General features: G+C 51.9%; 1 protein-coding gene across 1 annotated transcript; it reads right to left on the reverse strand.

The window, feature by feature from the left end:
• LOC131268911 (solute carrier family 41 member 1) lies at positions 1-24,118 on the reverse strand. The gene is made up of 9 exons (XM_058271209.1): positions 24,036-24,118; positions 7,323-8,819; positions 3,301-3,722; positions 1,283-1,607; positions 1,065-1,211; positions 847-994; positions 568-773; positions 339-487; positions 1-276 (listed from the first exon to the last, which is right to left on the reverse strand). The coding sequence occupies exons 2-9, from the start codon at positions 7,654-7,656 to the stop codon at positions 1-3; spliced, it is 2,007 nt and encodes a 668-aa protein (XP_058127192.1). The 5' UTR covers positions 7,657-8,819; positions 24,036-24,118.
• Between the last annotated feature and the right edge of the window lie 1,755 nt (positions 24,119-25,873).

The raw sequence follows: 25,873 nt of genomic DNA on the forward strand, positions 1-25,873 counted from the left end.
TTAGAAGCCGGACGCCTCGTGGATGAGGTCCGACAGCACGGTGCTGTTGTACGACGGCTCGGTGGTCAGCAGGGTGAAGCCGGCGACCTGCTCGGTGTGCTCCTCGCCGTACGGGTGTCCGATGGAGCGCAGGAACAGGAACGCCAGCATCAGGAAGCTCGAGCCGAGCAGATCGCCGAGGGCCGTCAGGTACGGGATGGCCGAGTTGTCCGGATCGATCTTCAGCTTCCACATCAGATGGATGATGACGTGGGCGATGTACAGTAGCAGCATGATCTGAAATGATGGGCATTATAGGCACCTCGCTCCGCTGCGTCTACGTCGCGCTGAAGGCTCACCTGAAGCGTGCTGACGAACAGGTAGGTCAGTACGAAGGGTAAGCCGATCGTCGAGCGGGACATGTGGATGTAGTCGGCGACAAACACGAACAGCACCTGCCCGGGAATCGACATCATGATGAGAATGCGCGCAGTTTTAGCGTACGGCACTGTGGAGGAGAAGAGCGGAGAACACACCCGTGCGGGTTGGTGAGGCTGAAACGGAGGTCAAACAATCGGGGCTGCGTACCTCCTCGGATCAACGCCCTCCACGGCAGCTCGGCGATCTTGGCGTGCGGCGGTATGATGCCGAGGATGGAGCTCTGATGCAGGAAGGTGGAGATCTTGCTCGCCTGCACCGACACCAGGTTGCCGCCGATGCCGTTGATGATGGGCTGGAACACGACGAAACCGTTGAACATGCCGACCGCCGTGTCGAGCACCAGACCTCCCATGCTGGGGTGTGTGTAGGAATGAGAGGTACGTTAGACATCAGACAATTCGCAGCTCGCACGCGGATCACACTTACCCACTGATGAACAGACTGGCCAGCACCGGACCCCAGCCGGAGGTGAGGACGCGGCTCGTGTACTTGTTCCGGTACACCACAAACACGAAGAACGGCAGCAGGATGAAGTACCCGGTGACCATGACGAACGTAACCCAGAGGTGCGTTTCTGCAAGGGAGTAAAAGCACGATTTAGGTACCTTCCGGAATATGTCTACCGTGAGGTGCGGTCATCTTACTGATGTGATCAAACAGAAGCGACGCCATGCCGGAGAGGATTGAGATGGAGACGACATCGCCGATGGAGGCGGCGAGCGGCGTGGCCAGATTGTCTGGGTTCAGCCGGAACCGCTTGGTGCAGAGAATCACGCCGACCAGCACAAAGTCTGTGAATTGGGAGCAGTGGAGGAGTTAGTGTCATGGCGCAGGAGACGGCGCTTCACGCGGGTAGACGTACCGAGCACGAAGCAGGAGCTCGTAGCGGTGAACATGCTGGACGCGGTGATGAGCATCGCGTGATCGAACTGGAAGCTCTGGTTCATGATCGCACCGACGACGATCGCAAAGATGGAGACGATGAACGCGGCAACAATCGCCTGCACCTGCACCAGCGCGATGTTCCCTATGATCATCTTGACGATCTCGCGCGTCCCGTTCAGATTGCCGAGGTTCGCCTGGGTCGACATGCGCGACGCCAGACACATGTCCAGGTTACCCTTCAGGCCCAGCAGGGCCGGCACCAGGATGAACAGCTCCGAGATCTGGGTAAAGACATTCCAGTTCTGATGGCATTGGCGTTGGAGAGAAGGTGATCCCCGGGTGGTTATTGGGAGGTGAGTGGAATAGAAGAAGGTAACTTTAAAGCAACGTGTTATGGGGATGGCTGGATCTACGCTACAGTAAGGATGGAGCTTTGATTGATTGGATGATGACGGTGGGCCCCAGCACTCGAGAAGGTAAGGCGCTGGTGCCCTTGTCCGTGAGTAGATTAATCGTCGCCATGAGCTCGCCGACGTACGGGAGGATGTGTCGCGCGTGTGAAGGCACTCACGCCGACAAGCACTGACTGGTGAGATGATGGACACATGGAGTAATGCCGTATATGACTATCCTTCGGCGACTACGACAGTGAAGGATATCGCATCGCAAACATCGCACGCTACAAACTGACACACAGCCACACAATTCTAAGTCACGGGAGTTCATGAGTCCAAGTCGTCGTAGACTTTTTGTCGTGGAGATGAACGCGTCCGGAAGAGGGCAACGGGAAAAGAGTAAGTAAGCAGGCACACCAAACAGATCAAATCGGTAACAACACACACAACACAGCACACCGGAGGCCTACCGGAGACAGGTATGTGAACAAACCGATGTCAATGCCCATCGTGGTGCGTCCCTGCGAAATTAAAATATTGGAAGGACCAATCGATCAGTCATCGGGGTAAATAAGTTTATACGTAGGTAAGTTCTAAACGTAGTCCAGTCTGGTTGGTGATAACGTCTTATGCCGGTGGAGAGTGTAATGACAACAGGTGATACTTGCAGGTCACCAACTTCAAACGATTGGGGATTCCCACCAAAGGAAACACACCTGTGCTTCACGATTCTTGGAGTGACGACGTCTCTTAAGATAACCGCTCGATTCGTAGACTTAGTGACGAAGCGGTCAAAAAGCGCTGGAATGATTACTCCCTGGAGGGTGCAATGTACTTGGAATCTTCAGTCTATGTCTGTCACAGCGTATGTGTCCTGATTTCGCGTGAGTAAACATAGCATTCCGGGTGAAATGTTCTAGTCCGGGGGGAAAAAAAACACCTCTCGCTCGCGGGCTCGAAGTCAGCTTCGCGCCAGGTAAACAGCCTGCGCTGGAGTACGCCGTGAAGTATCTGGGAATTGTCAACGCAGAATCACGCAACGGACCGATAACGCGAAAGAGGTCTCCGGTGAGTGCCACGGGAGTGGACACTTATCTGGGAGGTGTTTGATTCGTTTACGATTGTTGGCGAGCGGAAAGAAAAGGTGGAATACCAAACGTACGACAAGGGCTTGACAAAATAGACATAACATTCAACTGACATCAGCTCATTTCGACCGGCAGGGCCGGTTGGTGAACACCAGGGAGCGTTGCGGCTGGAGCCACTTCATCAGCGACCATGTCGACTCGGGTTTGTTGATGGCTCCTGCGCGGCGTCGTCAATGGCGAACCTGCTGGAGTTGCACATTCCGCGGCGTTATCTGCAGCGTATGAGAGACACTGGCCCATTCTATCGCAGTAGGGGGGAAGGCTTTTGGAGAATCAGGTATCAAGTAGGTCGAGTGGTAGAGAGTAGAAGCCATGCAAGTGTGTTAGCGCTGCGGCGGTCAGACCTTTTGACCGGACCGAGGAACGTTAGTGTAGTAGGTGGGTTCATGCAGCCCACGGGAGAGCCCACACATCCTTACTTATATAAACGTTCATACCTCTCCGTTACCTACCTCTACGCGTCCCAGGATGATACCGGCCGCGATTGTACCGAACCCGGCGATGAAAAACGGTACGGCGATCTGCAGCGTCGTCTGCCACCACTTCTCCGTCCGGATGGCGGCGACCGGACCGTGCCCACCGTCTCCCCCATCTCCTCCGGCGGGCACAACTTCGGACCCAGCGTTGCCACCGCCTGCGTTGCCATCGGCATCACCACCACCGTCTCCGGCGCGCTCCAACGCGGTCACGGCGGGACGCTGCTTTTGCTCCAACGGACCGGCGAGATCTCCAACATCGCCAGCCAAACTACCGGTGTAGCAGCTGCTGCTCGCACGGTGATCACCACGGTCCGGGTCGGACGACGCAATCGATGTGGTGATGATCGAGCTCAGCGAGCCGGTGGTGGACGCTGGCTTTCCGGATCCATCACCTGCTACAGGAGAGATACAAAGAAACGATCCAGATTAGGAACAAAGGGCCTAACAGAACGGTGAACTGTTGGAGCTACAATAAGGACTAAAGCTAACGCATGCTACTCAACGCTCTACAAGTGCAGCTCGAAGCGGCTACGTTCAGCACATTTTTTATTCAACTGTACAGCCAAAACACTAGCAGCACTACACTGGAAAGAAACTACACCTGTTCCAAATATAAACGGGCCTCACGTCATTTGCCGGTGACGACTGCACGGGTAGACAATACATTCCTAGATAACCCAACTCCACAACCCGCTTCTTCTGAAGGTCTTTCCCCATTGCGACCGTGACCGATCAGTAGCATCATCATCATCATCATCATGATCATCATCATTGTCACTATCATCATCAGTAGCAGCAGCTACGACACAACAGCATGATAATAGGCTTATATGAGGGAGATGATTTGACAGATAATATAACTTGATTGTGCTATTGCCCCGACAGGTGCAACAACAGTGCTACTAAATTAATTACCCTACGTGTGTACCTTAGCGGTGGAAGCTGCCTAATTATCTGCCGCTCTTTCTCGCTCCCTCCAACACACACATACTTGTAATCTCTTTCCGTCAATCCCGAAAACCCTACCTTTGCCCTACCGGTTCTATCAGTACATTCCCAGGCCTCGGATGTAGTTCTCCGCCGACACGGGGGTGAGGCGCTAAATTGATGTCGCTGTTTTTCCATCATGGTTTCACTTTTTCACTACCCCTTATCTATTGTTCAACCCGTTGTCCGTCCTGATTGGACATAGGAAGAAGGTACTGAAGGGGAGGGGGGGGGTTGCACACAAAAAGGTGCAAACACGACAAACACATGACATATAGAGATGTCACCTGGGACGTATGATAGGAGTCGTGTAATTGTCTTTTTCCGATTGTTTGCTTTTGTTTGGGGGAGGGGGGGAAAGGGACGTTTTCCACATCGGCAGAGAGGTGTCGAGGTGTTTGAGTTAGAGCTTCTCTGCCCCCCACCCCCCTCCCCGTCCCCCGTCCCCGGGGAGATCGAGTAATTTCACCAGTTTGGCAAGTTTGGGAGTAGGAAAAAAAAAATAGCTGAAAAATGACCTCTTCCGGCCATTAACAAGCAAACCAGTTAGTTCCATTGCTCTCAGGTAGGTGAAGAATAGCTGTTGCCGACGGGTTTTGTGAAAATTTGCGTCCACTTTCCCATGTCCGACCAGTTTGCGTGCGTTCCTATGTCCTCTTCTGTCACCATTGTTCACACGAGCGCACCCAACACACGGAACGCTCTGCTAGTGGAACGTGACGTGGAAGTTCACAATCAACTGGTAGTCGATAACACCCGTCCCTCATCCCAGTGTTCCTCCCGTGCGCGGGATACGACTCTACAGTGCCTTGGCATCGGCTAAGGACGACTCGCGACTTTAGACGGACTAATTGGCGCAGCCGAACGGTTGGCTGATTGCCTCACCATCACCCATCATCGTCATCAGCTCGATGCCCCGATGGCCGAGATGGTCCTGGGAGTTCTATTTTGAAACCGTGACCGGTCCTTACAAGCGGGCACGTGCTTACTAGCATCTGCTCATGTGGCGTATGTGTTCTTGGTGTTTGGAGGGACGCCAAGGTTGACACACCGAACGGAACGACGGGTTACATGACGGGCAGAGGGTGTCCCAAGTTCTAGATATTGGCAGAAGTAAAGGGACCAAAGGTTGGCGACAGAAGGCGCCAGGCTAGAAGTTCGACTTCGTCTGGTGCAGCTGAATGCCGATAAAGCGTGACTAATGCAAACGGGAGCAGAGTTTCCTTGGGGACAATAAAATCACCTTCGCATCATTATCGCCCAGCCAGCCCTTTGACTTCGGTCGTTTATTGCCACCGGTCGGGTGAGCGCCGATAAGGTGGATAACACTTGACGACCACTAGGTGTATAGCCCCGGCGGTACAATCTACCGCCCTCCCGTCGGGCGCGATATCTTTGGTCGTGATTTAAATTGCGTGAGCCACACTCTACATCGCGTCCTGTCCTCTAATCTCGATTCCAGATTCCCTTAATCGATCGGCCTTTTTTATGGCCGCGTGGTGGTGGCGGTGTTTCGACTTCGAGCCAGCGCTAAACAGCGGCGTGCTGTCTCCAACCGCATCATCTCTCCCTTCCCGTCCTCTCCCAGAACCTCCACTGAAATAAAGTTGGAACGCGGAGATGCGCACCACTTGAATGCCCGAGACAACGGCGCGAGTGCTAGCTGTAGCTCGTGGAAGTTAATTTGGCTAGATTAGTTGCGATAGAGGCAAGTGGTGGCCGGTGGACCTCCCCCCTCCCGGTCCGATGCAGGTTAAGGGTAACCGACGCAATCTGCATATCTGCATATCGTTAGACGGGCGGGGGCTGGTGGTGGCACCGGTGTCTAATTGTCGGAGTAGCAACTTCGGTATGTATATAAAAAAAAAAAACCTCAACCCTGACGAAAGGAGAGACGGCTAACACGGACCAATGTTAAGTTTGAAGCCCCCTGAACCAGACGGAAAGCCCGCTCTACTTGCTGGACCCCAAACACGCCGAACATTTTCCCACGCAGAATTGAAGGAGAAGGGGTCGAGAGGGAGCGGGAGAAGGCATGTGATGCTCCATCCGATAATGTAAAGGCAATGTAAGACTGCTCGAACGTAACCTTACGATTCGTAACGGTGATTCATCTCACCATGGCAGGGGGCGCGTTTTGCTCGCTGTCTATAAGCCGCTACCTCGAGCAGCACGCTCTCGATGAGGACCATAAATTCCGCGAAAATGTTGTTTTATTTTTACTCGAATCGCCGGAAACCGATTCGCGTGCGGAAGCGATGCGCATTTGTCGCCTCAGGTACAACAGCTGCGTTAACCTTGCAATCAACAACTGCATTCCGTGGAGAAAAGAAAAAAAACACAACGGAACATCACACTGAATTCCAACCGATTCGATCATGATCAATCACGCTTTAGTACTAGCCGTCAAAGGCAGGTACCGAACCGCTCCGGGCCTAGAATATATATGGTCGAACTATTTAGTCACCGATAGCCCACGGAAATGCTGAATAAGATTTGAGCAGACATGTATATTTCTGTTCGATTGAAGACGGTGAAGGTGTTTTGCAGCACACAACTCGAACTCGATTGACCGAGACTTAGTGTACGAAAACTCGGTACATACAACTACACCTTTGCCTGAATAGGCCATCTCGTTGAGTGGTTTATAAAGAAGTTGTAGCATAATCATAGTAAAAAGAGATGTAAAATATATGATATAACATGTAAAGAGAGTAACTAGAGTAGTAAAATCAACTTGAAAGACGAGAAGAAAAGAGAAAATAAATGTAAAAGTGGTAATAGAAGAATATCAGAAAGAAGCTGACGAAAGAATTGATCGAACTTTAACCGAAACGGTTGGTACTGTAAGTAGTAGTATTTGAAGTTAAAGAAGAAGAGAAGTGAGAAGAAAATAAACAAACAAAGGTAGAGCAACAAGACAGGAATGGAAGAACGTTGCTGGCAGGAGAAGCCGAACAGTGGAAGGTAAAAGTAAGAAAGACGAAACGAAAAATAAACGAACTCACCATTTCCACCGTAAATCGTGAACGGGCGATAGCTATCGTCATCGACCCGGTAGAACTCGGTGGCCTGCGGGCCCCCGACGGCACCGGTACCGGGCCCGGCACGGAACGCCATGGCCGTGTCGAGCGAAATGACTGTGTGCGGAAGGGGCGCCGTGCCGGCGCTGGAGATGCTCGAGCGGACGCTGGCAGCCCGCGAACCGAGCGCCACCGGGCCCTGGCTGTCCAGCAGCACCGCGTCCAGCGTATCGAACGGGACGACACTGTCCCGGCGCGCGCCATCGGCGGCAACACCGCCGCCGCCGCCGCCAGATTCCACAATATCGTTCGGTTTCATTCTGAAAGTCTTGTCTATAGCTCTTCTGCTAGCACTCGCCGCTGCTGCTGCTGCTGCTGCCGCTTCTGGTTCCACCGTCGACTTACACTACTATGAGATGAAACCTCAGCGATTGACTAGATCGTGGGTACGGATCGCGGGGCCGATATGCCGAATGTTCTTCTGCTTGCCCAAATATTACTATATTAGGTATTTCTATACACGTGTGTGGTTGCTTGTGTGTGTCGGTTGGTGTGTGGTCTATGTTGTATTTAAGTAGGCACTGAGACTTGCGAGACCCTCGTTCGTTCTTCCTTCGCCTTCCTCGGGTGACGCAATGTATATCTATATATTCGAATTCTAATACAGACGGGAGGGTGGTAGACCCTATACGACGACAGGAGGACTATTAAACTTAGCGGGCCAACGGCGTCGTGCGTTTTGAGCAGTGGTCAGAAGATGGCCTAGACCGGGCGGCTAGAAACAGTCGATGAGATCAGGGCCTGGAGTCGACAACTGGCTGGCGAGAGAGAGTGTGGCCGGTCGATGCCTGGAACGTGCCCGGCGCGAAGCTGCTTGCCGGTGCGTGGATATTCGGTAACTTCGATTCGCAGGGGATAACGTAGCGTTGGTATTCGGGGCTGTCGGCTGATGGCAGTGGCACTGACACTACTACTGTCCGAACGTGGTTAAGTGGCGTTACGCGCGTTACATTCGAGGAAGGTCGTTCGTGGTGTGGGCCACCACCCGTTCGGTGTCGGATATCTTCTACCACGCCTTGGGTAGATGGTCCCTGGTATGGGATCGCTCCCTCGCTCCACACGGCCAAGGGTTTCCCCTGCGGTGCTGCCGGTGCTGCTTCAGGTGCTGGTGCTCCTATCGGCACGGAAGCTTGCTGCGCCCAACGGCAACAACCACTGCCATCCCCGGCGGCCGCAGTACGGAGCAGGGGCACGGTGCTGGCGCTGGGGACCGGCTCCAACCAGCCTGCCAATGCCCGGCCACGAGTTGCTCCGACCGACGCCAGCAGTCCGCTCGCCAGCGCAACTTACGGCTAAGGCACTCGTGCGTCTGCTGCAATCCGGCCAATCGCCTACCGCCTGCGTCGATCGCCCTGTAGCTGTGGGTGCGGTAGTGGCCGGCTTCTAGCTGGCGGCTTCTAGTCCAGCTTTTGTCGCGAAACGCTAGGGTAGGCGAGACAAGGACAGGGTCAGTTGTGTGAGGACTAGAACGACTTGGGCGGAGGAGACGGAGAGTAGTGTGGATGTAGAACGCACTATTCGCAGTGGACAGGGCTACGTGCGACGCCATCAACGCAAACCCCACCGAGGCCATTTCCACGTTAGAGACACCAATCGACCGACATTAGTAACCCTTTACACCTGAACCTCAACTGTCAACCGTTTCAAACATTTACGCAGAGAAGGATTGCCACCAATGGGAGAAGCCACAACCTCAATCTAAGTTTTCCGTCCCAACATCGGATGCCTCGAAGCCATAACCAATCACGAACGAGACACAGACCCGTCAGACCATCACCAAAATCACGTGAAGAAGAGCGACTACCTTAGCCTAATTCTACTTTAGTTTTTAGCGGGAACCTACAGTGCGGGATGAGGATCTAGCTGCAGATGAGCCGAACAGGGATGTGACACGACAAGATGTTAGCTAGTGTACGGCACCCAAACCAACCACATGGACCAGCCTAACGAAAATGCTCGCAACTTGACGGTATAATGTTATAAAATGGAGTACTAGAACATGCGTGAACTGTACTTGAATGAGTATAGGGCTGCTTCACTTCACGCAACACAGTTCACGCGTTGTTCGGGAGATCCTTATACGTCGGGGATGTGAAACAGTATGCCAACCCGAAGCCACCGACACCGAAAAAAAATATGGTAAGATTTTTAGATACACACACACACATACACACACACGCACGCACACAGACACAAATCCAGCTCCGGCACGCACTGGCACGCTCGTGGGTATGGAAGAGTCAAAGGAATCAATGCAATATGGCGTCACTGCCGGAACACATTCGGTCCGATCTGCCAAGATTGATTGTGAAGCAGACAACTGTCTATCTCTTCTAGTTGGGAGTTGGTTTTGGTTGATAGAGTTAATAAACCATTTCTTTTCGGTAGCGATCCTTGCGGAAAATGTAACAACATTAACACGGACGGATAGACGGACACACAGACGCACACACGCGCGCACGCGCAATTCCACCGAATGAGAATATGAGGCAGGATAGACACAGGCTAGCGATCGCCGAGCGCGATCGATGTAATTGAAAACCCGAAATGCTGGTGTTAGTACATTATTGTGTAAACTTGCACCAGAGGTAAAAACAAAGGAACACTACTAACCAGCGACGGCACAATCACCAGAATTCGGTTCGCTTTACAGCGAGCCAAGTTGGATAAGTCTCCTTGCTGCACTTTTAGGTAAAAACTTCCGACCTAGGAACCCTATCCAGGATCGCACGAGGCTGATCCAACACGACACGATCTATTTTGCGGGAGGAGTTAAAAACACGCACTAGTAGTAGTTTAGGCACGAAAAACTTAGTGCACGCCCTGCTTCAACGTGTGGTGAAAAACGGTTCCGGGACTCGCGAAATGTAGGTGCTTCCACGGCGACGGCACTAGGATCAATGTCGCTGGAAGCCGAACGCACGAGCTTAGAAAGGCACACCGCACCGAAATGAGAGCTGCGTAAGCTGGTCCGTTAGTAATATACGCCTGTGCGACGCTGGAGCGTGAGTTGCGCCCCGCGAGAGCTCATGTCGTCTCATATAGTCGCGAACTCTCGCGGAATTACCCCGCGTGTGGGAACGGGGTGGAATTCGCCGTTAGGACGCGCACGAGTGAGCGCGAACTACCGCGAAAGCTCGGAAGACGCGGGCCAATGATAAAAGGAGCAAAACAATTAAGCACAACGCTTACAGCGAGCGGCGTCCGCGAACTCAAGAGATGCTGGAACGTCGGCGAGAGAGTGAGCACCAGCTGAAAGCTAACGGGTGAGCCCTTATAGGGCGCGTGGAAAACGCGTGCGCTACCCGTTGGGAAGCAGGACTCGGCGCTTTTGAAGCTTTTCTCGTTTTTTTGTTTGTTAGATCGCGGGCTGAACGCGTTCTCAACAGAGTTTTTGTGGCAGAATTTGGATTTTGGAAGCCTAAGTCTAGACGATTTCTAATTGACACTCAATGCGCCCCCGGATTGCGGGTCCACTGCAACCTTCAGGTTTTCATTTCCCCCAAAAACTTCCATCATCCCCTCCAGTACCCTCGCTCCCTCTCATTCTCACTCGCCAAACACAGAGAACAACTGTTCAGGTCGTCTCACACATAATGCTTTCAAGTAAAGTGCCTGACCACCTTCGCTGCACAGCGAGCGGCCACTTTCCGACCTTGGCCTTCGTGGGAGGCAGGGGGGGAGGGCGATCAGCTGTGCGCGTGGGAACCGTTGGGTTTTGGTTCGCCAAACTGAACTTGACCCCAGGCAGGTTCCCGTTAGTTCTGCCAAGCAAGTCTAGTCTCGCTGCGATCGGGACTTCTACGCCTGGCGATGAAACGAACCGCATTAAGGAGGCGCTGACCATTCGGCACGACCTTGGCAGAACCCGGCGGGCGGATGCTGCGCAAGGGGATTTCCCGGACGTTCGACCGGATCGGATCCTCCTGATGGGAATACCAGCTTTGTTGCTTTTATTTGTTCGGTTCCGCACACGCACCCAAGGTGCTGGTAGCTGCACGCAAGAGTTGTTGTGCTCAATCGATTACTCACGCTCGCTAACGCGGTCGCGCTTTTAACATCGTGTGAGGACATTCTGCGTTAACGGCACCTTTCTCGAGCTCCATACAAAATGTAAACAATATACTGAAAAAGGCGAATAACCCTTTCAGCGAGAACCCTTGGAGAGTCCCGGTGGATACGAAACGACGCGCCTGTTAAGTTCTTGTTTACTTTTGTTGTGTGATTTTGACAAGCCGCTTGGAGTGTGCTCGTAATGTAAACAGTTCCTGTAGGACAAAGTCTCTTCCGCTTACTGAGAAAGTAAGTCCTACCTTCCTTGCACAGTGGAGGGGAATGTAAATCTTGTTGTTTCAGGCGGTGGTTCTACAGTAAGAAACTCATGTTTGACACTATTACAAGTAGGAAAGTAATCAATTGCAAGACTGGAATCAGGGACTAAGGTGTCTCACCGAGCGTGGTCGGGATAATTCAGGATAATGAAAACTCTCGCCAAACAGGTTCGAAAGTCGAAGCCTGCGGGGCGTTCAGCGAATGGTGAATTTTCTCTCGTGACTCACGCAACCATACCTTATCAGCGCTGGAAATCTGTTGTTTGTGATCAGCGACTCAATCAGCGCGCGCGGATTCGCCTCAAGCCGATTAAGACGCCGCAGAAGCTTTGTGAAGCGTTGTAAACCGGACCGATGGAAGTGGAGCTTACTTATGCCACTGGTTTATCTGGTGCTGGGCGCTAGAAAGGGGGCGCTAAGGTGTCAGTTGCAGACCCCAACGGCCGGGTCGGACGCGTGAGTCACACGTGAACACCGATTACCGAAATGCGCCGGGGGACTGGCTTTACCATTGCGGTAGTTCTATTTTCGTACACTCTCGGATATCGAAGATAGTGAAGGATCGATCCTCACGTGACGCCTGCTGTGAGTCATGGCCTTTTGACCTCAGTGGCCGCGCTGCCTATGTGTTCTCAGCTCATGAGAGGCATCGCTCGTAGACAGAGAATAGTCATAAAATGTCAAGCCACCTTTACCTGTAAGTGTGCGCTACAATGTTTTTCGTTTCAGATTTACGAGTCAGTTGACTCACATTACTTTTTCTACAAATAGACAGATAACTAAAACAAAGTACAATCACATCCAAGTTCTAGACAAAACAAGGTAAAACGCAGCTTGATTCTCAGTGCGGATAGTTCTGGCGACGACCGGTAAAGTATATAGACAGGAAATCAGAGTAGTTAGGAATTTCTCACTCCTGCACATACGATGTATAGCCTAACATTTAGAGTGATACTTAAAATTCTGGCAAAGAAAACGATGCGTGGATGAGACATTAGCAGAGTAGATAAGAATTCCTCATTTCGCATACAGGATATATAGTCTAACGTTTAAAGCAACTGCAGATCGGATGTTTAGTCTATCGTTTAGAGCAATATGATACCGCTTTCTGCAACTCTTCTGAAAAGATGCTGATAATTCTGACAAAGGAAACGATAAAGTATATAGGCAGGAAACTTGTTTACTTTTTCAGCTACAGGATATACATATAGTGAATCGTCTAGAGCAATATGACACCACTGTCTGCAACCCTTCTGAAGTGTGGGTTTTAAGCAGGCTGCATTCTATCGAAGAGGAAGACGGCCATGACCGTACCACGGTCCCTGCCTCAGGTGTCGTTCTTCGCAGCGGTTGCTGACACCGATAAGTGCCAAAGGCCCTCGCACGAACCGTGTTTGGCCTCTCCCAGCAGAAGTCTTAATGCGTCGACACATTTCCGTCCGCGACCTCCGGTGGCAATCCGATTAGGTTCCACGATGGCGGATGCCGCGCACAGGATGCAGGCGATGGATCTCAACGGAACGGAAGCGCTCGTCGACAGTCGAATGCCTCCACATGCACAGCCGGGGGAGATACCATCCGATTGTGCTACCCCCATTCATAACTCCCCATTCACCCGTGCGGCAGTCACCCGACGCCCGGCCGAACTCGCGCAAAAGGTGTCAATTAACGTCTTATCAGCGGCGCTGCGCTATCATCGTTCATCCCCGCGCGCGTTGGAAGCGCCCTACGCTGCCTGCGTGCCCACTCCACTTCTGTCCTCGAGATGGGTGGTGGTGATGGCCTTCCGGGGGTTCTACTATTGACAAAGGTTTTGCGCCACTACAATCGAGCACACGGTACTGACGTTTTGCCACTATCAAACCCACCTTCTCCGGCGTACCTGGCGCCCGATGGCACGATCCGAGCAGCGGATAGTTAGTGATCTAAAACACCGAAACTCGCGCCCGGAACGTGATGCGTGATCTGGCGACATTGTGCGACAATTTGTGCTACAATGAAATGCTGCTTGTCGGTAGGAAAAATACCGCCCGACCACTTCACTCGTGCCAGTTGCCAGGTAGAGTTGACCGATAACGGCTGCAACCCCTCAGCAGGGTAACCCCTCGAACTCGCGCGCGGGTCGCGAGCCCTTGATGTCCGCTGGGTGTACAGCTGAGCTCCTGGCGTAAGGTGAACCTGGAGGTGCTGGTCCTTATCCTTATTTATCGATCGCACCGCACTCGACCGGCTCATTTGCACAAGTGCAGCATGCGTTCGCCCTTCAACGCGAACGCTCTCTTTCGGGAATTCCCGGCCAAGAGTCGGGCATGGCCAGAGAGTGCGTGCCGCTGCGGTTCCAGGGCTCGGTGGTTTTGCCTCTTCCGACGTCACAGCCGTCGGAACACGATCTCACGTGGCATTTCAAACGGACTTTCGATGTCGATTTCGCTTGATTGATTGAGGTCCACCCACTGCCGGCGATTGCCACCAAACAAAAAAACCCACCCGCCACCAGGTGGCCGATTGTATGGCCCCGGCTGAACACCGATTACGGGCCTCAATGTTGTTTTTGTTTTTTTTGTAAACAAATGTTCGTAACCAGATGGAAGCGCCGATGCCGGACGCAGCCATCGCAATCAATCAAGCGCCGGGGGACCCAAACTGCGCCAAAGATGAGCTCAGCCTGGACAGCGCACCAATTGTTAAAATAGTTGTTTTGCCCACAAACACCGCACAGATTGTGCCGGTGGCGCCCGCCTTAAGCCATCTCCGATCAATTAGTGAATCGCGGGTTGTGGCGGCTCAATTAACCGATGAACTTCCACCAATTGAACGAAGGAGATCAACTGCTCGGTGCCAGAAGCGCAAGAAAAACTTACTTTTTGCTGAGTGACAAGCGAGGGCCGCTATCAACATTTCGAGCATTCATTCATGAATCTGCTGATATTTATGTCAAAGATTGATGGATGTCCAAAGCTGAATGAATCTGTCAGCAAAAATAAAACAATAGTGCCTCAGCTTTGCACATTCTTTAAGTTCTCCAAATCCTCCAACTCTTAGAATGCCCATGAATCCCTCATTCAAAAATTCATTCTCATTCATTCTGCCTAAAGTATAAATCTGGTTCTTAGGCTCACTTTCATATTGTTTTATCACGAATAGAAAGCCATGAGCTGTGTCACAGAAATGTGCAATTGCAAAATACTTTACTTCGGCAGATGATTTACAAATAAGGGGAGTTTTAGCAGGACATGATTAGTATGTTTAATTTTTTTGTTCAGGTGCTTCCCGGTGCGGTTTTGATGAATAGCACGCTAGGGGCGTAAAATTCCCGCCTTGGTTTGACATCGGTAGCACGTACGGTAACAAAACTATCGCAACAAATGTACTTTAATGAGAAACCCGCGTGTAAATCCCGGTTTGGCGTAACACTTGTCAATCTTTTCCCCATACCTGGGACTTAGTTTTTTTCTGGATGAATGGCAGGGGATTCCCAGCCCCTAGTTACGCTCCAAAATACAACCGGGCATGTTGCCAGTTCCGGGATTTCCCTTAAAATTCGACAAAGCGGCATCAGAGATCAAACCCAATGTCGATTACGATCGCTAGCCGGTTTTCGGGAGATCAGAACCAACTCTCTCCCGGGCAGCGTACAAACTGCCGCCATGACATGACCGAAACCGAGGTTAGTTATGCAAGTCAGTCCGCTGCGTGCGAAGGCGGGAGCAGAAGATAGCGGCCAGCTCGGAACGGTCGAGCTCGGATGGGTAGAATCATGATTTTCAGACTCTTTTCAGCGATTCGCGTCACGCCGGTGATGATGATGATGATGCTGATGGCTGGCGGCACGTTTTGTGCTACACAATTGAAAGCGTTTACCGCCGCCGCGTTTTGCCACACCGCGTCTGGCTGTAAAGCCGTGGGCTGTAAGTTTTGCATAGTACAGGCGCAAACATGCGGAAAGAAGATGTACTCATCTCATCTGGTCGGGTTTGGGCACACACACCAGCGTCCGAGTATGCCGCGCTGTTGCACGTCGATTGCAAAAAGGTGCGGAAATGTTTCGGGGTCTGCCCGGTGGAAAATCGTCGCGACGATCGTTTGGATCTGGTGGGTCAAAAACGTCGACATGACACGCGCTAGAACCATCAAATCCACCGAAACACACCGAGGGGTTCGAGTGGCGACAATTTCGACCGAACCGAAAAGCACGTCCACCGAGCCAATCATTTCGCATCGTCCGTTTTGACAGCAGCAATTGATGCAAATGAAACTGTATGTGAGCGCGTCTTGAACCGTACCGTTTGTGTGGAAGAGGAGAGGGAGGGGTACCGGCCAGCGGTTGATCGCTTACTTATCCGACATAAACGGAACACGACACGACCGGCACGCGTCAACCGAGCAGCATTCCGACTGCGAGGGAAGGCGAACCACTTGTCGCGTGGCACTGTACGTGCCCTCCTTCTCTCGCTGTCAGCTCGCATCTCTCCCACGCTTTACCAGCATCATACCCGGCGCGCTAATCAAGGGATTACTTGATTCGATAATAAGGGCCCATACAGCAATGCATTGTTCTTCCACCTGGCATGAAATGAACACTTTCCACCGGTAGACAGAAAGTCGGTGAATTGTTTCCTACCTGCGAGCGACATAGAGGCTGCTGGAATGGAAGCCTAACAGCAGCAGTTGAGCCCGCCAAAATGTCTGACTAGCTAGAAAATGTTAGACGCCGCAGTACGCCGAGGAACTGTGCGGTCTAGGCGCCATTTTATTTCAAAATAACTATAACTATATTGACTAAGAGATCTGTCAAAGAACGTGTCCCTCCAACACTACCTGTACACTTAAATTCGGTAACATGTTGTGGACGTTTCACCTTTGTTCATTGTTCACCGCACCAACGGGAAGGACTTACTTCAATTTCGGTGTAGACACTAACCCAGAATCACGACACATCACGCGGTACTTCAATAAAAAGACCTAGAGTAGAGCAGCGCTCGCTGGAGACTACTCGACTCGGTAACTATGGGAACCTTTGGGGTGGCTCAATTCAACCACGGCCCTATCGTCTTCCCTCCGCCCAGCTAGATCGAATCGTCTCACGAACTTCACAGAATGGATAGCGGATAATTCGCTCAATTGGCTCTTATTACAGATAACCCAAGCATGCCACCATGAAAGGGTAAAAACTAGCATGGGGTTTATAAAATTCGCAATCGCGAATCGATGGTGAAATAAAATAGGAACACAAAAACAAACCTATAGCTGTATATACACCAGTCCACACCAGTGCTATCGTGGGATTTTCGTTCCCACGTTTTCATGGCGCGGGTGGACGCCCGCTTTTCCTGACTCCTAGTTCCTAGTCAGTTATACAAAGCGATCTACAGGGGTTCCCTTTAATACCAGCATTCTATGGGGCTCTCTAAACGAGCTTGGTAGGTTGTTCTCTACGAGTTCTTGGATTACAGGTTTTACAAAAGTACTGAACATGCCTGCCTGTTTAACAGAAACACTAAAGAGAGAGTCCAACGTCTACTTTGTAGAGTGCCTGCCGTCTACAGCCTGATTCTGCCGGTACATTGCACCTGCCCGTTCGGGCAGAAGATGTGTAGATAACGATCACGAGGTACCAAGCGCACGCCCCGTTAGGGCCTTATGGCAGTGATGCACGCAACGTGTTACATTTTGCTGTTTTCCCATGCTCACACTGCCGCCTCATTGGTACGCAATTGTTACAACCGAACACACCACACCCCTCCCCTTTTCTTATCGCTCCGAAACTGTATGCCACCCGCCGTAGAACCCGCCGGTGGAGGTGTAAGAATGAAAAACATAGTCCCCGATGTAACCGTAGTAGGCAGCTGGGTTCGCGCATTCGCTGCATAATGATGCTGATTAGTTTTTATCATAATTCACTAAGCCCGATCACCGATCCGGCCCGTGGAACTGCTTCCTTGACATTCATTAGGTTGCTGCTCGACTGATTACCATCGGTTACGACTGGGGAGGAAGCGGAGGAATCATCTCCAGTGGAGTGCTATATGTGATATAAGGGGTTTAGTACGTACGTACGGAAGCGACCTCTAGGATTCTGCTACACGCCGCTTAGGATATCCGCGAGGGGATATTTTTAACCCATTAGAGGTTCACAGCCCGAGATGAGGGGTAAACTGGTACACTGAAGTCGTAAACCGTCAATAAGAACCCGATCTACCGCTTGATGAGGCACAGAAAGTAGGTGTTTCCTGGAAGCGTCTTCCACTCGGGGGAGAAAACCCCCAGTATCGTACGCGATAGGGCAAAGGGTGTAGGTAGAAAGAATATGTCCGAGAATTCGTACGCACGAATCGTTTTGATGAAACGGTTTTGCAGCGCCCGATTTAGCGACCCTCTGGTCTGGTATAAATAAACAGCGAGCGAGGCGATGCGATGCTCGAGCGTGTGCCATATCGTTTCCGCCGGCAGCGGCACTTCAGAAGACAAGCAGCGGGCGAAGTGGTGACGCTATTGCGAGATTTGCGATACGGTTGCGTTTGTTTTACTGCGAACAAATCGTACCGTCTATGGTCACGCATATTTGGCCTTCTTTTCCGACACAATCCAAAACCGAACAACAAAACCTGTTTCGCCAAAAAACCGGGGAAAGCGGACTGGCACGTCTAGAACTTTCGACTACCCACGCAGCTCGAGTTTGGGATCCTCGAGCAGGCAGACCGTACACATACGCATCGTACTCTCTACCCGGGATCCGGGTGTTTGACGATAAATGGCTAGCTATTGCTGCTTCTAATATGGGTTTTTGCGAGCTTACTGTGTTTGGTCCTGCGACGATGCATATTCCGGTATCAATCAGCTGTGGAGGTAGTGGTTGGTGAGCTTCGCCCCTGGAAGATGTCGTTGATCGTTGGGAAGAGTAATCAATTGGCGGTCACCAATGAATCGATGTTCCTTTACACTCTTTCACCACAGGCACTAGATGACTTGACTTTCGCGAGTCTTTTTCTGCCAATGGCGCCGGAGGAATGGCAACACGGCGGGGTGGGGGTTTGGCGAGCTGGTTATGGCCGAAACCAGCAACCAGACAAAAGGCGGATGCACTCACTGACTGCAGCGGCAGCACTGACTTCGGTGGTTCGCGAATTCGCAGATAGGGGTTTGTCGGGGGATTTTCGTGCACACGTACAGCTTGGCCACAGCACCACAGTTGCCCGGGGGTCTTGTCGACACCGACACAGGAGCGGGTCACTCGAACGGAGCTCGACGGGTGGGACGAAGACGCGACGCGACGCACGCACGCCAAGACGACTGCGGTGCCGATCGTCGGCAGCGGTTTATACCCGAATTCTATGCTGCATCTGATGGGCCTCGGGGCCCGGCACCACTACAGCACTGCCGGGCGATGTCGTCACGTTCCGACTCGGCACCACTACAGGGGCAACACGAAATGCCGGTTCGCTTGCGCGCTTGCCAACCCCTAACCCAAGATACACCCAAAGACGTTTGGGCATTGTTGTCTCTTCTGCGGCCGAAAGGAAATAAAGGGCAAAGGGAGAAAGAGAAGGAAGGAGCCGGTCTGTGGCGAAGACGTGCTTGAGACGGCGTCAGCAACAGAAGGGACGGGGCGAAGAACGGAATAGAAAGCCGCAAAGAACTTGACCGCCGTACAGTGACTGCCGCGTGAAAGGTACATGTGCCGTTGAGAGTGTAGATTCACTCGCATCCGGTGTGGCTGTTTTACTTCATTCATGAAAAAAAAAAACATATTCTGGAGTGCACGACTCCTTTCTGACGTATCCATGATGGAATTCGAAAGCATAATGTCATTGAACATGAGCTACTTTCAGCCTCAAAAACTATTATTCTGATGAAACGGCGAATGCAAAAACAACATGGATAGATTAATGCGGGTTCTATTTTTATCTCCATAGTGCCACTGCAAAGTCAGGTTCCACCCCACATTCTTGCCGGCGAAACAAACCGGATCAATTAGTCGCACCAGACGCAACCCGGACCAGGAAGTACACATTTTCGCATCAGCAGTTCGTGGTGACGGTGCTGCATACACCACTGTACCACGGAACCACCGGTCCCCAGACAGGGGGCCAGAAGGTCACGCGTGGTAATTTAATCTTCGTGACGCTTATTATTCTGGTCATTTACCTTTTCCACTCCGGCCAGGCTCTCGGAGGAGATCCACGGAGATATCCTGTTGCCATGGAGTGGGCATACAGGCATGAGACGCTAAATCTCCGCTCCCATCTGCTGATGCTTCCTTTTTTCGCAGCCGCCGTCGCTCCTCCGTGTTTTCATTGGCATGTTCCATACACGCGTGTGTTTGTGTAGTCCAAAATTTTGGGAATCAGTCTGCCCCGGACGTGTACTCCACGCTGAAAGTGGACTTGTACGAGAACCGGACCTGACGATACGTAATGAAGGTGTACCTTCAGCGGCGATCGATTGATAATGTGGTCGCGACTGAGGCCGCTTCGTCTACGAGGGCCAGTACGCTGTCGAACATCACGGACGCTTCGCTTATCCACGCACGTCGCACCAATCGCCGCATTCGATCGAACCCGAAACTAGGCTGGAACACGTTTGATAAGGAATGTGCTACGCCCAGCCGGTGGAGAACATATTAAAAGCGACCGGGAGGACGCTCGCCGACGCTCACTTGCGTTCTGCGCGACGTTCCGGCTAATTGGTCTCCCTAGCCTCGGACAGGGAGACAGTTCGGCACGATCGTGACGTCGGCATCTGCCTGCGCATGGCTTGATTAGTCGGCTGGATCGACTCCACGCGAGGAAATCTGCGACAAACGTCACTGCGTCAACGAGATTAATTGGAAACGATTGTCGATATCCACCAGGGACTGGATCGTTTGCACCATGGACACTCTCACCGCACGGAGCATACTTCAAACTCAAACCCCTAAGCATTGGGCCCTTGAGGCAGCAAACGTCCAACAATAACTTGGAAGCAGGTGTTCCGAACAACCTAACATAGGTGCAAAATCGTTTACGCAACGTTTAATAGCCTAATATACCAAGAAGTACCGGAACAAGCTCAACGCGTTCGAAGTCGCTGCACGCACCAATCAATAATGTTTCGGCGCGAGGTCGTGAAGGGCAGTGCATGGCTAGGGCACGGTTTAAGCCCTACACTCCGGATGGCCTCAATGTAATTCGTTACAATGTTACGCACTAACCAACCATCAATCTTAACCGTGGTATGGTTAACACGTTTTAACCACCAGCCCTCGTTTATGCTATAGGTTCCAATGAGCTACAGGTTGAGATGTCTTAATTCTCGATGGAGGATGTATGCCTTACGAACCTCGTTCAACATTGGGCACGGCGTGCAACCTTCTAATGTAGGGAGAAGCTTCAAACGACCCTAGGCGCAATTTGTACGACACACACACACAAGGCGGACGTGCATCGTTTTATTGCCGCTCGTGCCTGATGTGTTTCCTGATGTGTTTTGCTTGGAGATTGACTCCAAGAGTTGTAGTTGATGGCGCATATGCATTCTCCCATACGCCTAACGTTAATGTTTCCTCAATGTTTTTTTGCCTTGCGGTAGCAAACGTGCCAAACCCCCTTATGCGAAGAGGATGGCGCAACGGTGCGTCAGGATCAGAGTTGCCGTGCAAGCGCAGAATGACGCAGTTCGAGCTATCCGTCTAAGGAAGGATATCGTTCCGGATACGGTGACGCGTAATGGCGCAAGTCAGGCAATGTCGGGGAACGCCTCTGTCCAGGTGGACAGGTGGAGAGAAAAAATAGCTCGGCTTGGCTCGTCGCCCCTTCCACCGTTGACCCTGAGGAGCCACCCCTGCCCCGGGGGGGGGGACTGGAACGGATTGGATTCGCCTCCGAACATTGGAGGTAAATTTGGCGTTCGTTCGTCGAACGAGTTTTCAGGTTCGCCCTTAACCGGCACTGGTTCCTTTCTATTTTCACACTCGTTTCATCACCCTCGTCGCAAAAAAAAAACCCGCTGCAGACTCCGAGGCAATGAACGAAGGGAATCCCCTCTCCCCCTTCTCACCGCCTCTTCCGCCGCGTGCGTCACACCCAAAACAGAGATTCAACCATAATCTGCCGCGTTCGCCAAACTGAACAAGCTGTAATCCAACTGTACATCGGTTCCGTCCGTGCAGGTTGTAGGAAAAATACCCATAACAAACCGGAGCTTTATTGGAAGCCCGTCAGCGTTGTGCGTCAGCGTTGCGCAAGTCCTTGAATATCCGTTCCGGGGGGAGGGGGCCGGTGGGTTGTGGTTGTGCGGTGTGGTCCGCTTAAGGAAATCAATCTTAGCACGTGCAGCGTCCCGCAACGAAGAAACCAGGCCTGCAGGAGACCGGGTCATGCCAATTACGGCCATGTTTGCGGTTGCGTACCGACGCGGTCCGGCGTGCGATTAGTAAGGCGACGGTGTTAGTTCATCCGTTGGGCGGCTGGCGATGCTTTAGCATGGACGCCCGCCTCTACATGGTAGAAGCAATGGTTTTGATGTAATTTGTTCGGTGGCGTTATTGCTGCCGTCTTTCAAGCTGCACCGAGCCGCGGACACTTGCGTCAAGGTTGTTATCATTGGCCTTGGCATATCTCACTGCGATAGGTGTGAACACCGACAACCGACCGGGATGGAAAACCCCATTGACGAAGCAAATGAGTGGAGATTTAGAAGGATTCTTCCAACAGGATGCATTTATGACCACGCATAGGATGACAGTTTGACACTTGAAATAGAAATAATCTAAACACTAAAATCAAATAAGAACAGATTGTTTCAAATTGCAAATATTCGCCACGGTTTCTGACTTTCCGACCCTCCGTTTGTATGGACCATTGATTGTAGTTATCAGCACGTTGTGTTGCATCTATCCACCCTCTGGTGCAGTGCAACACCTGCATCGGTGGGCGGCAACAGGAAGGCCACTCTTTGCCCTTGATTTTTAGCTGCTTCTTGACTCATTTTTTTTCTTCTATTTTTTCGCAAGCACTCTTGCATATCAAATTGCGTTCTGCATACAGTGGCTTTATGCACTTGCTCGTACCGAATGGAGCTCGCCATCCAATTAACAACAATTGGCGCCTGCGAAGATGCTGCTGGCCGGCGGGACAAACAGAAAACCCCACCATGCTGTACCGTATGCTTTCCGATTGATGATGATGGATGGATCTGCGATCGGGCGGTTGACGTCTAATTCGTTTTTTTGACCGTGATAATACATTCGGCAAACCACAGCCTCGTGATGGGAGTTGAAATCATCTGAGATTGTTTCTTTTCCGTTTATTGCTCTATAATCAGTGCCCTAAGCGCTGAATGAATGATTTTGTGTTAAAAATAGCCGCAGGTCATTGTGTGGCTTACGTCCCTTCAAATATGTAGCTATCTTTTTCGTGAATCATACAGCTCAAATCACGTGAGTATAGATGGGAATATGGTCCCATCTGGGAAATAATGACGTCCCCCGTCCCCACCAACCGAAAAGCGATCGCCTCTGTGGTTTTTTGTTTATCTTGTGTGCGACAACGTGTGCTTCAATGAATCGATCAAATACAGTATGCTCGTGAGGAATTTGGACACGTGAGAATTTGTTGCGTGTACCACGTTGAGCTAAAAAACAAGAAGAAGAAAAAACATGTAGTTTCACTACATAGCACTCTGTGTACCGCACCCTCCCCCGAAAAGCTACCTTTAAACCAAGACTAGTGTAGTCGAAATCGACAGAAATGTCCCTTCCGGTTGGTCGACTCTTGGGCCCAGATTTCCAGGTTCATGCGTGTATGTGTGCGTGTGTATGTATGTATGGGCGAGATTAGATAAGAAGTAGTACGGCTCGGAGTGTGTGAATAAAAACAAGAATGGCAGCAAAACGGAACAGTAACCGCAAGCAATATCAAAGTTCTTGTAAAGGGCACTCGAAGTGCTCGACTGGCAAGTGTGTTTGCCCGGACAGCCCTGGCCCACTGGCCAGCGCCGGTGTGTGCACCACCGAAGTACCAGCAACCAAGGCAGCATACCCAGCATATAAACAGGCGGGCGTTTTGTTAGCATTGTTCACACGCGTTACCGATTGGAAGGCAAAACAAACACTGGCGCTGTGCGCGAAACGCTTTAAGGTTTAAGTTTTCCCACTTTTTTCGTGCTACCTCAGCAACACATTCGGTACATGCGTGGATGCCCCGGCTTTGCAACACACTCCAGAGAACGATTTGACACGGCCCGGGCCCATGGGGCGATGGGCAGCTTCCTTCAGGGGGAAGCACATCCAATGGTGGACATTCCGTACGTCATCAGTACTGGTACTTACGATGGCATGTTTTACTGAACAATTTCACCGGGGTTAGAGACGGTTCATAGATAGTTTGAACAACCGCACTGGCCAGCAGATGCTGCAAAGTGTTCACTCCATTCACATGCCAAAAACATCACTACTGCCGAAGGCCAACGAAAGGATGCGATAGTTACGAAACGTCGAGGCGATTCCCACCTTGTGTCCGTTCTTAGTATGGAAACGTTTCGTTTCGCACGTGGTAGTGTATTGACCTTTCCGGCGCGTAGTGTATCCGTTTGCACTTTCACTATCCGTTGTACTATTTGTCGCTCTAGTCCTCTATCTGCGCTACTGTTTTTGTATACCGACCGGTAGTATGTGTTTGCTTAGGCCGGCTGGGATTAGATACGCCACATGCGAATCCATGCGCACGGTATCCACACGTGAGGACGCTGCATTTGACAGTGGCCGCCTCCGCCTCCGAAGGTACGTCAAAAGCCGTCACGGATCGAAGACGACAGAGGTTCGACCGGTGGTCGGTGGACGGACAGCTCGTAAGGGAGGAGGGGAGGGGGACGAACATGTGATGTACCGTCGACGTACCATCGTAGTGCAAAGGCAGGGGCCGGGTTTTGGGTTGGCAGGGAGGAGGTGGAGGAGGTGCCAAAGCTCTTGCCCGAGGAGAAACCCTGACGGCGCAAGGATAGGGAAATCGGAAGCGATTGCGTTGTGTTGAGACGGTGACGGTTAGAACGTGTGAAATTATAGGTGACCACTCGTTTGCGTGTGTGTGTGTGTATGTGTGTGTGTTGATGGCTTACCAAGCCCGTTCGCCTCCGGTCGGTAAAGGTGATCACTGTTGGTTGAAATCGGTTGATGGACGCCTTTGACCCGCTCGAGGTTGCGTTGGCCCGTTCGACTGGTGGTGATGCTTTATGATGGCCCAATTTGGCTGCGGATTTGACACTTCACGCAACAGCCCAGGACGCCGCGTTCGGGAAAGGAAGCTGGGAATCACGACGGGATTAACGGGCGAGCGCCTGACCGGTCGACGAACACCAGCAAGCAAGCGAGCGAGCAAGGGACACCAACACACACTGCGCGTCGAACAGCTGACGCATGAATGAGGCGGCGGTCCGCGGCGCAGCGAAAGAAGATCGGACAAAAGCCACCGAAGCGAATGTCCTTCCGGGGCACCGGCGGATTCCGCACACCTGGCCCGCGACCCTGGCCCGCGAGTGGCACTTTCGGTGAAACCGCGATATGCAGCCCGAAACGGCTTCGAAAGGTGCAGCGAGGCCTTTAGCGAACGAGAAGCACATGTGTACACCGCACACCAGCTTGCCTGCCGCGTTTTGGCGGATACACACCACGAGCACCACGCGCGCGCCGTTCCCAGCGAACAGAACAACGCTCGCTCACACACCGTTAGCGACAAAGCGCGAGCACACTGTGCTCGCGGTGGCGGCGGCGGCTGCTGGTTGGCGTTGACCGCTCTTTTGTGTTCTTCTTCTGCCGGTTTCTGCCTTCTAATCCTCTAACATCCACACACACGGAACGCGGGGGGGACCTCTCGGCCGGACCAGTGAACGCATCCCGCGTACGGTGGTGTGCGCCGCACAACAGTCAAGCGCGCGCGTTCGAACACTTTCCGCTCGGTGGACGGCCACGACGGGCCGTAGGGGAAAGTGTGGCAAGCTGCCTCGTTGGGGCCAAATGTACCGCCACCTTTTAAACCGAATCAATTTCAAACTAAATGTAGTAATAGAATATCGTCACGGCTCTACAATTAGATTCAACGGAGTAAACATAAACTTTATCATGTTTATCATGTCATTAGACGTGTTAGAATAAAATATCACAATCACGCAGAC

This window comes from Anopheles coustani, chromosome X (assembly GCF_943734705.1).
Source record: "Anopheles coustani chromosome X, idAnoCousDA_361_x.2, whole genome shotgun sequence".
NCBI lineage: Eukaryota > Metazoa > Arthropoda > Insecta > Diptera > Culicidae > Anopheles > Anopheles coustani.

Coding starts and splice junctions, on each gene's coding strand:
- LOC131268911 (XM_058271209.1), bottom strand. CDS start 7,656: ATGAAACCGAACGATATTGTGGAATCTGGCGGCGGCGGCGGCGGTGTT. Junction 1,608..3,300: donor TCATCCTGGGACGCGTAGAG/GTAGGTAACGGA, acceptor CAATGCCATCAG/AACTGGAATGTCTTTACCCA. Junction 774..846: donor GCCAGTCTGTTCATCAGTGG/GTAAGTGTGATC, acceptor CACACACCCCAG/CATGGGAGGTCTGGTGCTCG.